At 38.4% G+C, this 12,626-nt stretch overlaps 1 protein-coding gene across 1 annotated transcript; it reads right to left on the bottom strand.

Moving 5' to 3' along the window:
• Window positions 1–167: 167 nt before the first annotated feature.
• On the bottom strand, window positions 168–6,569 carry LOC106153348 (uncharacterized). Its single transcript, XM_087016533.1, has 11 exons — window positions 6,459–6,569; window positions 5,312–5,471; window positions 4,789–4,917; window positions 4,043–4,261; window positions 3,532–3,719; window positions 3,083–3,234; window positions 2,765–2,898; window positions 2,314–2,392; window positions 1,840–2,029; window positions 1,461–1,578; window positions 168–1,160 (listed from the first exon to the last, which is right to left on the bottom strand). Exons 1-11 carry the CDS (start codon window positions 6,492–6,494, stop codon window positions 961–963), a joined length of 1,605 nt encoding a protein of 534 aa, XP_086872659.1. The 5' UTR covers window positions 6,495–6,569; the 3' UTR covers window positions 168–960.
• Between the last annotated feature and the right edge of the window lie 6,057 nt (window positions 6,570–12,626).

The following is a 12,626-nucleotide window of genomic DNA, read 5'->3' as shown; positions in this document are numbered from 1 at the left end:
TAGTATTATTCTCTTTCATCATTCTTAAAAAACATAAATATGTCCTTAATTTTAGAGAATTCTTGAAACTGGGTTTGTTTTCAACGAAATTCCTTAGAACACTTTTAAATCATATACTCTTTTACAACTACTATCTCTTATCCTTCTAAATTCAAAAATGCTTTAAGAAGAGGTTCATCAGTTTTTATTTCAATCTAGAAAAAATGCGTTTTGTTTGAATGAGAGCTTTTGGAAGTAATTTCACAATACCTGAATAATTGATTTTAAGAAACCACAGAGAAATAATCCCATTCGCCCGAACACAAAAATCAGTTCTAGAGGAAAAAAAAACAACAACGTTATTTGAAAACTGCATAGTATTTTTTTAGAATTATACCTCGTATATCTAGATAGCACAAGTGTCTCTGTGGTCTTTTCTGTTAAAAAAATGACGAAAAGACTCATCAGTTCTTTCTGTTGTCTTCAATTTTGTAACAGGCTAGGCTGCAGGGTGCGCTATGATATCAGAATATGCCTTTATGTCAGACACGTTAGAAAGTGTGACTGCGACTTGGCCTAAGGCAAACTCAAGGGCGTACAAAAAGATGCAAAATGATGTACCAGGCACAGCACGGAGGTGGGTGGGGATTGGAGGATTGGCTGGGGGGGGGGGGGGTTGAACCCGACATTGTGGTGTGTATAAAAGACAATTAGTTTGAACAAAGCTAGAAAGAAAAATATTCTATAGAGTCTTAAACAATAACTCAGAATAGTGGATATCGTAATTATGATTTTGTACAGCTGCCCGATTCAAGACTAGAAATATGACGTAAAATAAATTTGAGAGGAGCGTACAGCACATTTTTGAAAAAGGAAGTGTACGCACTAACCCTTGCATATTTCTTCGCCAGGGTGCTCACTATGCAAGGCATATAACTGTGTAACTGTGCATGACGTCTTACAGCAAAACGTTAGTCTAGACTATGTAATAAATTTACTGCTTTCTTTTGATTTCAGAATCATCCGTCGCTGATAGCACGTAACAAAACACATTATTGCAATAATAAGAGAGGCGACCCCCAGAGCGCAGACGACACCAATGAACTCCGTGGATTCCCATATCTTTGGCGCCAAAGTTGTCTGCGATGACTTCTCGTCACGGGCACCTGTCCAGTTGTCACCTGAAAGACGAAAATCACGGGGGAGTTAACTGATACAAAGCCTAGTTTCACCAATTTAAATTCGTACTTTAAAAAGTATAAACCTTAAGCTTGAATGAAAACTTTCCAGTTTGACGACAATTGTACGGTAACTTGACAAGATCCGTTAAGGCCCATGACAAAATTATTAAAAAGCTAAAAAATATTTTGCTTTACTTTTTCAGACACCAAAAGGCCAATGAAAAGGACCACAGTCATGGTTTACAATATTCTTGCGTTTCTATCTTAAGCACGTAATTCTTTTGTTTTTCTTTGTCTTACCAGTAAAGTTTACTCCGTGGCCCGATTGACGGCCTAGTGTCACCCTGATCGTATCGTAGACCTTTTGAACTCTATCGACTGACACAGACCGACGTCTTCTCTGACCACAGGTCGGCGCCTAGAACAGATAAATCCCTATTTCAGTAGGTAATTGTATCACTAAAGAAATACGCAAAATTTAGTCCTCCTATGTTGCCCTGGTGATTTATTAAAACCCCAACTTGGTTCAAAATAAGCAGATGTTAATGTGGAGATTGCCTCAGTACTTATTTAAAACAAAAAACAATGAAGTATCCTGAAATAATAGTGCCATTTTATAATGACCATGAGGGATAATAGGTGACCCCATAGTAAAGTGTCGCTTTCTGTTCCTACTCACGTTTATACATTCGGTGTCATCGTCCTTTGAACAAAATTCGACTTCACACTCAATCGTGTACCAGAAACTGCTTGGGAATCTGAAGCACTTGAATAGACCGCTATGTGACACTGCAGTCTCCGCCGACGTGGATTGTCTTGCAAATCCCAATGCAAGTATGGCGTCCAGTGGATTGGTTGTCAGTGGGCATCTTTAATGTGGAAAAGAAAGGGAAAACGCAGTTTCAGCGAAACATTTTATATATTTTTAAATACTGATATACAATTGTTGTAATCAATCTTCTAACGTGGGTGGCAAGTGTCTGCTGATATAAGCAGGAGTCATGAATGCAATACACTTTCCAGGAATATCCTCTCTTTATGTACTAACGCATTTCTTCCATTTTTTTTTACAATATTCTACGTAACTGTATCGGTGAAAAATCAACCAGAAAAAATCTAAAAGACTATCGGCGCAAAACGCAATCACACTTACCCATCAACCAGCAATGCGATTTCTGCCGTTCTGTTGGGATTATAAGCAATGCAGTTCATCGGACGTGCACCTTGTGCAGCTAAAATGGTACGATGTATGTAGTATATTAAATATCTATATATGAGGAGTCTATAAATGCCTACGTAGTTAACATAAATTTTGCTCCCATCTTCTGATATGAAGACTATATATATAAATATCAATGTGTAAAAATCTTGGAAAAAGTAGGGCCTATCTGAAATGCTGCCTAAGCTAGAGGTTCACATGTACAGTAACTTCACTTTGTTTCACATCTTTAGTTTCAGATACAGATAGAGAATAATCTTCAGTTTCATGGTGCCGTTCATTCATCTATCACATGGTACAAATAAATATGAAATACATACTACAAGTATAAAATTATACGCTTATCAAATAGCAATACTAAGCTTTACACTGCGTCTTTCCTTACTTGGGGATTTGGTCAACTCTATCCCGAGTTTAATATCTTCTCCTAGTTGACATCCAGAAATCTTTTGGTCGTTGCTGTTAAACACATAAAGAAACACCTCCTCGGTTTTGATAACAGGGACCCCAGATATATATCTGCAATACAAGGTAGGACCATAGTTAGCTAAGATGATGAGGATATAATTACTCAATGGCCATGGATTTATATATTCTTGTGAGGGTGGAGAAGTGGCTGTGGACACACACACACACACACACACACAGAGAGAGAGAGAGAGAGAGAGAGGGAAAAGAGAGAGAGAGTGGAAGATAGGGGCACCTGGCGCCATCTGTAGTGACGTTGGTTGAAGTTTGGGTGGACGTGCTACCATTGCATGCTAAGACAAACTCAAAGTCGGACAAGCTGATGATGACGTCACTCCTCGTTGCTAGGACTTTGACCGTATATGGCGCTGCTGTTGTACCGTTGCCCTGAGAACAAGGAAGAAAACATTTCAACTTTTGCAGGCGTTTGTTTCTTTTGCGAGATGTGTAAAAAATCAGAAAGTTATCTTATACTTGTATTGTAAATGTAAAATTCTTTTTCGTCCTGATTTGAACACACTAGTCCAGGAAAAATAATTTTATGTACTAAAATAGAATTAACTGAACAGTGCACAACCTTAGTTCAATACCAAAACTGAAAACAACAGGCACTTTTAGAGCCATACCTTTACAATAAACCAACACCCAAAATCAGGCGTCAAGGACACCATAAACCACGCTCACCGCTACTCCACAGGTGCTCGTATTGATTGACAGGGTGAAAGGCGTGGCAAAACTGCCATCTCCTTCTACCGCCTCACACCCCATATGGCCTTTATAGTTCTCCACAAAGACGCTGCGCACATCGAAGCCGATGCCATCGTAAACAGTGAGGAAAATTTCATCAGGGTCGACTCTGCATGCGTAGTTTGCTGAAGGTCAGAATAAAAGTATAAACTGGTTAACCAATTATACACAAAAATGACTACGACGGCTGTAAAAATGGCAAACAATTTTATAACTTTAATTTGATAGACAGGTATGACATATGCGTATTCTAAGTTTAGACATAACCGGCACACTTCGAGGAATACAATTAATGGATCTATTGTTCTGTTAATGAATAGTAATAAGATGAATGAATTAAAAGAACATAATTAAGTCAATGAAAGAGAAAATCCAAATAAATAAATGAATGAATAAATAAATAAATAAAAGTTTTAACAACTTGATAAGTGAATGAATAAAATCCTACCTTCGGGTCCAAGAAATTTGTCAAGGAATGATTGCATGTCTGTGAGATAATCTTTGATAGACTGAAGCAATGCATCCAATATGGCTCCAGTGACGCCCCCTGTCTGTCTCCTTTTCCTATTGGATGGCAATAATGTCTGGATACGGGATTTCATAGTATTCAGCTTGCCAATTGTCGTCTGCAAGAAGTTCCTGAAATCTTCTATCCTTGGTCGATACACTAGGAAAAATGAGAAAGTGTTTTACCGAAAACCTCAATGACGTTTGATCAGCATGTGGCTTTCTTTAGCTCTGCTATCGAACTGGCAAGGTGGCAACACTGCATGAAGACGTAATCTGGTCAAGCACCAGCAAAGAGTAAAATCAAACGAAAATGCATGTGGACATTTTCAATTCACTCAACTAAATATGAACCTTTCAATTTGGAGTTAATATAATATCGCGATACATGTATTATTACAATAAAAAGAGCTTTTTTTATCAAATAAAGTGCATTTTATTGCAAATATTAAAATCTAGTTAAAAAAAGACAACAAGCCCAATGGTCTGAAAAATTAGCCATGTCTTAATTTCTTGTTATGAAACAAACACAATATGCCAATTGAATGGAGATCTATTGATCTATTATGAGCTAAAGCTAAAGCTAAAGTCAAATAGTTTGGTCTAAGAATTAAGATCAACTTTTGGACTAAATTTATTTTTTGAAATAGGCCCTCGATACATTTCAATACAACACAGTTTGCTCACCTTGCTCGCCAATTATTGTCAGACAGAGAACAAGATCGCCTGCTTCTCCTTTAACTGTCTGAGAGAGCGTGATGAATCCATCTATCATATTTATTGCCGCCATTCTCACTGCAGGGGCAGTTTTATCGCCTAAATTAAGAATACGGAAAAAAATAATCAAATCTCATTGTTTTGTGCCAGTCTGAAATGGAAATGGATTGTATGATGAATGGAATGATATGGAAAACAAAGATTAAAATAAGTAGAGTTCAGAAACTGGTAACTAATCAATATGAAACGGAATGAATAGCGAGAAATATGTATCAATAAATATGTGGAAATAAATGAACAAATGAATGAATAAATAAATAAGTAAATAACTTAAATGAAACTTAAAACAAATTCCTAATTATACATTAAGCCCAAAAGTCAAATGAAATTCCCATACCATACCATACCATACCCTAGGCATACCATACCATACCATACCGTACCATACCGAAATATCAAATGAAATACAAGGCATGCACAATTAGTAGCTGACCATTGTTGGCTTCTATAACTCTTGTTATGTTTTCCCTGTGCTCCTGGAGTTGATTTTCAAGGTCTTGTCGAAAACCGAGAACGGTGGTTGTCAGCAACTGTTGAATGTCCGGCGGAGGGCATTGCTGGCCTTTCGCCATGATGAGGTATACGAAGAGCACCTGTGGATTTAATGCAAAATACAAAAGGTTGTACATATAACAAGGTGGGATTAAAAAATCTCAAGGTCATTCACAACAGTCATACATGTAACTTGAACCTGTTCTAGTTTAATGTTAATTTTTTGTTAACTTAATTGTTGTTTGAATTGACTTTTATAGTCAATCATCCCAATATATCATCTTTATGGGTGAATATGTACAGATAGAGAATCAAACATTTAATGTTAAACTAACAAACTGATTTCTAATTGTTCAGTAAACTTAAGTCCAACAGAAAGTCTGTTCCGAACATTTTCACAAAGTTACATTCAAGAAGTAATATTCAGGTGCGGATCCAGGCTTATTTTAATAGTCGGGGGGGGGGGGGGGGGGGGGGGGGGGGGCGCTGATGCGGAGCCGACACCCTCCCCCTTTGGCGTGGGGTTCGGGGCCCGTAGAAGGCCCCAAAATTTTTTGGTATTTTAGAGGGCGAACGGTACCATTTGGTACGGTTTAGAACTATTATTCATCAAAATTCTAATATCAAGAGGGGGACCATTGGATTTTCAGAAATTAAAGGGGAAGGGGTCAGGACAACCCCCCCCCCCCCCCGTGACACCCCTGAATCCGCCACTGCTAATCGTTTGGATTTTTGAGTTCAGAGGCCAGATAGTTTGTCATTTGTTTAGTCCTTTCAATGACCTTGATATGGCAACAAGGTTATGCGACAAATGGTCATGATAGGACTCCGAGCAGCTGCCATTAAAACTGCTGACATTAAAAATTCAGGGCTGTAGGACCCTCATCTGAGTGCTCGACAATATTACCCAACTATTCAATTTTTTATCAATACACTTTACGTGCACACGTGCATTTGCCAACATTCGAGGTTGATTATGTATTTCATTATTTAGATCTTAAAAAAAAAAACAGTTGTTATGCACATGACAAAATTCATAATTATCAACCAAAGTACAACATATGTTAAAACAACAGATATATACTCACAGTAGCCGCCACGATGTTAATCTTTAGCATCTCCATAGCATCAACCACGTTGCTTTCATTAAAAAAAAAACGACATAGGTTTTAAAATGTTTACAGGTGTCACAGAATAGAAATGCAAATGCCAAGCATGAAATATGCAGCATAAAAAATGATATATGCCACGGAATAGCACGTCAGACTGAGTCATTAGCAAAGTAAAGAACACTCTGCCACAAGGCATTCAATTGTTATTTCAGTCTTCGTAAATAAGGCGACGCCTAGCTCTTTGTCACTGCAGTGGCAGCCTGCCATGCGGTTGGGTGTAATAGAGCGCCTTTTCAGGGGCTGCCTTTTTTAACATGCCTTCTTTTCAAGCGACATTTAGTATGCAAAATAGAGATTTTATTGTTTTTCGCCATTATTTCTATGCTTCTTCCTTTGATTCTGTTCATACCCAGAAGTAATAGAAATAAACGAATAAAAATGATAATGACATATTCTTCAAATTACAATATAGAAGAACGAAAATAAAAACAGTCCGGAGTGATCTAAATGCATATTTCATCCATCAAAAACATTACTGTTTGCTCTGTAAGTTATCCAATGGCCTTATCCCACCGCACTCCAGGTAACTTTTAAATGCGCATTTTTTTACTTAACAGCCAAGCATGTTTTTTACCCTTATTTGAGGGGAATGGGAAAGTCTTTTCAATCAAACATCATAATAACGTATGTTCCCAGTGACAAGTGAATGATATATTATTATTTGGCGTGAAAGGCTAGAAAAAAGAAACAGGGTGTTCACTCTCACACCCAGACTGGTAATTACAGGGTTTATTAAAAATGGGTAACACGAAGAGATGTCATCCTTAGTTATTCGTAGTTTTTTCCTCTTATTTTTTCTTAGAATGCGTCAAAAAGACACAACTTTAGGGACAACTCCCTATGTATCTCTTAAGGTAATTTTTATTATTTACTTTGGGGCTTAGGTATAAATAAGTACCTTATATTTACATTGGACCGGTTCAGCTTGAACATTGTTTTAAACCGTAAGACCTAAGATTTATTGCATTTCAGGTGAAGATCAACTCTTAGTAGTCTACTGAATAAAGCAGACATTTTCTGGAATAGCAGTTATGTACTTTTCGGTAGGAAACAAGCGTCACGTTTAGTTTATTCAACTATTGGTTCACTTTTGGCCAAAGTAGACTTTATTTTGAGGCTAAAGCTCCAGTTCAATTTGAGGACTTGAGTTCTTTCCTATAACTGGTCCAGAAATTAGCTTGGTATCCAAATTGGTGTCCAGTTTTGATTCTACTGTATAAAACCCCAGGGTACAGTAAATAGGTTTAGAACAAAAACTATTACATAGGAAGCCAGAATAGGAGAAAATTTTTATTAAATGGGATAATTTAAAATCCGAAAGTTGAATATTCTGAATTTGCTTAAATACTCTTCAAATTTAAGTTGCTAATAATAACATACATAAATTTCGACACTGCCAAAATATTCGGCTTATGCTTGTCTTTTTTTTTTTTTTTGTAAAAACAATTCATTATTAAATAATAATAATTATTATAATAATATGAACATTAATGCTATATTTTTATATGCAACATTCCATATAAAATCTCAATGCGCCTTACAATTTAAGAGCTAGATATTACAAATTATAAAAAATTGAAATGACAAAGTTGAGATTTAAAAATAGCAAATTATTCATTCATGTACATGTACATATATTTTGCTACATACTTTTATTTACATCGGTAGAAAGCATCATAACGCCGAAAATGAGTATATGTCGAACAGCACTTGATATTAAAAACAAAAATGATGATATTGTCAGTGAAATGTGAGTGGCATGTCTATTGTTACTGGGTAAAAGTCAAAAATAAGAAGAAAGCTTGGTAATTCAACCAGCTAAAATAATGAAATTAACCAACAATAGCACACATAAAGAAGTTTGCAAAGAACCGGACTCTGAATTGGAGTACCCGAACTGGTCCGAGCTTAGGATGACCGTAGTGATTTTAACGGTGACACTGGTGCTGTTTGCACTACCGGTGTAGGCCAAGGAGGTGTCCGTTGACGAAGGTACTGGCATCTCTGTATTTGGAATGTGTTTGGTAATTGCGGTTGTTGAGCCCTGAGCCGTTGGTGGTTTTCGTGTTCCCGGCGCATGGCGCAGTGCAGTGGTTGAAATTCTAGCCGTGGTTGAAATCGAAGACGTAGTGATGTTTGCCAATGATGTACTTGTTGAGGTTGTTAAGCTCTGGCTCGTTGTTGATATTGACATTGGGGGAGTTCCAGAGGGCTGGGTCGTTATTAAAAATTCACTTACAGTGGGTGGCAAGGAAGCAGACGCCTCTGTAGTTGCTGTGATTGTTTCGGTTGTGAACAGTTCTTCCACTGTTGAGCTCTGTCCCATGGTAGATTCTGATATGGGCGCAGTTCCCGAAGGCTGGGCGGTTGTTAGAATTTCATTTTGCGGTGTTTTCGAAGATGGGGATGTCACTGTGGCTGATGTGGTTGTTACAGTTAAGAACCAATCTGCTGTTGTTTTCCTAGTTGGTCTAGGCCCCCTTTTTGGCTTTGCTGTCGCGTCAAACGGCTGCATCGTTGTTGAAAGCACAACCGTGTTTATTGACTTTGTTGTCGTAGACGCAGTCATTTCTGTAGTAGTTTCAGTTGTGGCGGCAGTTGTTGGGACCTGCTGTATTGCTACTCTACTTGTTTGCGTCTCTAGAGTGTCTGATTTCATTGATGATGTTGGCAGGGCAGTTGTAGCTGTGAACCTGTCGCTGACCCAAAAGTCAGGTGACGACTCACTTCCTAGTGCCCCTTCTGTTGCCGTCACTGCCCCCTCTGCCAGCATTCGCACAGTCGGCGTGGACGCTGGTTCGCCCGTTGTCCACCGAGTTTCTCTTGTCTTTTGAAACATTGGCATTTTTGTTCCTTTTGGCATCATTGTGCAAGAGTCACAAAACTCTACCGACACTGTTTCTGCCGTTGTTGCCACCTGGTCTGTTTCTGTTTCATACGTTGTAAACGGGATTGCTGTCATCTCTTGCGCCGTTGGCATTGTTGCCATCCCATTTACCATTGGTGTTTCTATTGGCGTCGTGGCAAAGTCACATAAGTCACATAAAAGAGACACTGTTGCTGTGGAGACTGTCACCTGTTCCGTAGCAGAGGGTTCCACTGTGCCAGGATGTAAAGCGTCTGACAGTGTCTGAGTGGTAGAGACTGTTGCCATGGAGTCTAGATTTGTAGTAGCAATTGTCTCTGATTTAAGGGTAATTCCTGACACGAATAAGGTTGCCGTGATTATGGTGTTTGAATCAGCTTCGAAAACTGTGGTGTCGAGAGCATCTGAAGCAACAGTAGAGCTCGCTTGCAGCGTGGTGGCTATTGCAGCTGTGCAGCCTAAAACTGTGATAATATTATCTTACAGGATACGCATGCTGAAATCAGGTTTCTAGAGTGTATTGTACAACAAAAAGACAAGCCCGATGGAATGAATGAAAATTGCTTTCATAATGTAGAATCATGAACATGAATGTAATGTGACACTATTTAAAGCGCCACCTAAAGCATTGCTTTTAACTGTTGCAGTTGACAGCCAGGTTGCCTAATAAACTAACAATACACATCAAATATGATTGATGATTGGGAAAGCGGTTTAAAATGAACTTTCCACCTATTCTCCGGCATAAAACTCGTACACGAATAAGCACCCACACATTCATATTTTGTATTAACTTTTCCAGGAAAAACAATGGCAAAATAGTGTTTTCCACTATGATTCTTTCCTGTTTCCCCTAAACATGTAACGACTCTAATAAACCTTTATTACAGCTTATGTATACTTTGATTTACAATTGTTCAGTGAATTTTGATGGACCACAAGCGGCATTAGCAGACCAAAATGATAATGGCCGAAGAATAGTGGAAAAGAGGTAAAAAGAGAATGAAAATGAGTCCCGGGCTCTCAACAAAACGATTAGGTGGTGTATAATTTGCACTGTGATCAGTGGACATATCATTACTAAATCCAGAGAGGTGGGTGAGTGGGAGGGTGGGTGTCAGGGAGGAGGGAAGGTGAGTCCAGGCCCGTAGCCAGCAAATTCAAAAGGGCGGTTCTTTTTCTGAAAAAGTGGACATTTTACAAAGAAACTTATGTGCACCTAGATCAAATTTTACCCAAAATGGACCTTTTCCTGACAAAAGGGGCGGTTCTTTCGACCCCCCGAACCCTCCTGGCTACGGGCTTGTAAGTCACATGTCCCCACCTCGTTTAGCTTCGGAGGAACTTTTTGCCTTGTGCCCCACATGCTATTTAAATTTGTCCTCATCTACCATTTTTTACCTATTTTTTATCCTAGTATCCTCCATTCTCTGAAAAAGGGTTTGCCATGTTTTATGTAGTGTAACTTATCTTTGTGCTCTCCCATCAATTTTTGGCACGCCTGCAATTTGTATTGGGAGACAGCTTTGACGCATACAGACAATTGTTATAAAGGGATAAAATTAAGGATGATGCATAAACGTACTTAGAATAATGAATGTGACTCTAGTTTTACACAGACGTTCATGTAATTATAATAAAAAAATGACAAAACAATAAGCCGGTGATTTGTTGAACTGATATACAGGGTTTAAATAAAGAAGGTTGCTGCGGTTGCTGTGCCGAACTATCATAAACTTTTTTACAGAATTGACTGGTATACTTTTGAGCCATTGTCAACTCAAGTTTCAGCATAGACTATCGTTTTATACCCCTTCTTCGACCTACTCCGATTAAAGAAACGTGACGAAAAATGGACAAGTTCAGTATCATCATCATCATCATTGTAAACCGGAGCATAAAACACAACGCAGCTCATTCCCACTGGCTAAAATCGCTACATGGCACACACACACACACACACACACATACACACACACACACACACAAAGAACTTACCAACAATAAACACCACCGGATCTACAAATCGTATCTGTCTTTCTTCCCTTCTCTTAATCTCAGACATGTCGACTTGATGGTGGAGTTTCGAAGAGAACGACTGGCGAATTTGGAAATGAAACAGTTGTAAATATTTGTCACAAAAAATCGACTTGTTACGAAATTGTCACCATAACAATGTTTCCATAGTACCTGTATCCTGATATCGCCAAACAAACCGTGTCAATTTGCAGTACAGCTTGCTTTCCTATGTACACGATACCTGAATGGTATTGTGTGTTGAAAAAAAAAAAAAAAAACGCCATGTATTAATTGTTGGATAATGTGAGATATAATGGTCATTTAGGGGATAATCTTGGGACAGACCTAATCACGAGCACGTTTCCCTAGTTTTATAGATTGCGCGGATTGCTTTGAAGAGTTGCTGATTAATTGCGTTTCACAGATTCAGAGTAAAGCACTCGTGTTTCGCCAATGCCCATAATAAATATATTTCATCATTTTTTTTGCGAAAGGCTTGAAAGAAAAGGCGAATAATGAAGTGACATTAAGGAGGCAATCATTCTAAGGGTGGCTTTGTTTCATCAAAACGTGGTTTCATTTTCTTATTTTTTTCTTACTTTTCTCAGTGCTTTTCTGTTGTATCATTGCACTTAACTAATGCACATGTAGTAGATCTGTTGCCGTAAGAGACGTACCAGCTGCTCAAAATCGTAACAATTCGAAATGCAGCGTACACCCCCCCCCCCCCCGTGCTTGCTAAAGATAATTTATTGTTGCCACCTGGGGGTGTTGAGTATCTTTACCCATCTTGCAATGGAGAAATTTATGGTAAAACAATTCTAGAAAATACTTTTCCCCCTATATAGGGACTCGCCAGATTAGCCTATCTTCGATGTTAAACACTCTTTGATATACACAGACGCCCGGACATTTGAATGGAGCCTCCTGTTAGGGAAGTACATGTTCATTTAGCAAGCTGGTTTCACCACAAAAAGCATTTCAGTTTCACGTTTGTTTGACTACACCCACATCCATTAATTGCTTTGCGTAACAATGCATTGATATGATGACATGTGCTTTCGTTTATCCCATCACACAGACGATAGCGTGCATCGATATTGTCGCAGAAGATCATGTGCCATACAAACGCTGAACGGGTGGTTTGATAGATTAACGAAATGATACAGACACATGGACACATACATTGTATTTATGAT

Source organism: Lingula anatina, chromosome 7 (assembly GCF_051362555.1).
Source record: "Lingula anatina isolate TDL-2025a chromosome 7, LinAna3.0, whole genome shotgun sequence".
Taxonomy (NCBI): domain Eukaryota; kingdom Metazoa; phylum Brachiopoda; class Lingulata; order Lingulida; family Lingulidae; genus Lingula; species Lingula anatina.
The sequence above is the reverse complement of the archived record's forward strand: the minus strand, read 5'-3'. Positions and strand labels throughout refer to the sequence as shown.

Excerpts from the sequence above, each read along its gene's own strand:
- LOC106153348 (XM_087016533.1), bottom strand. The coding sequence starts at position 6,494 with ATGGAGATGCTAAAGATTAACATCGTGGCGGCTACT. Across the intron at positions 3,720-4,042 it reads CAAATTTCTTGGACCCGAAG|CAAACTACGCATGCAGAGTC; the intron begins GTAGGATTTTAT and ends TCTGACCTTCAG. Across the intron at positions 2,899-3,082 it reads GTCACTACAGATGGCGCCAG|ATATATATCTGGGGTCCCTG; the intron begins GTGCCCCTATCT and ends CTTGTATTGCAG.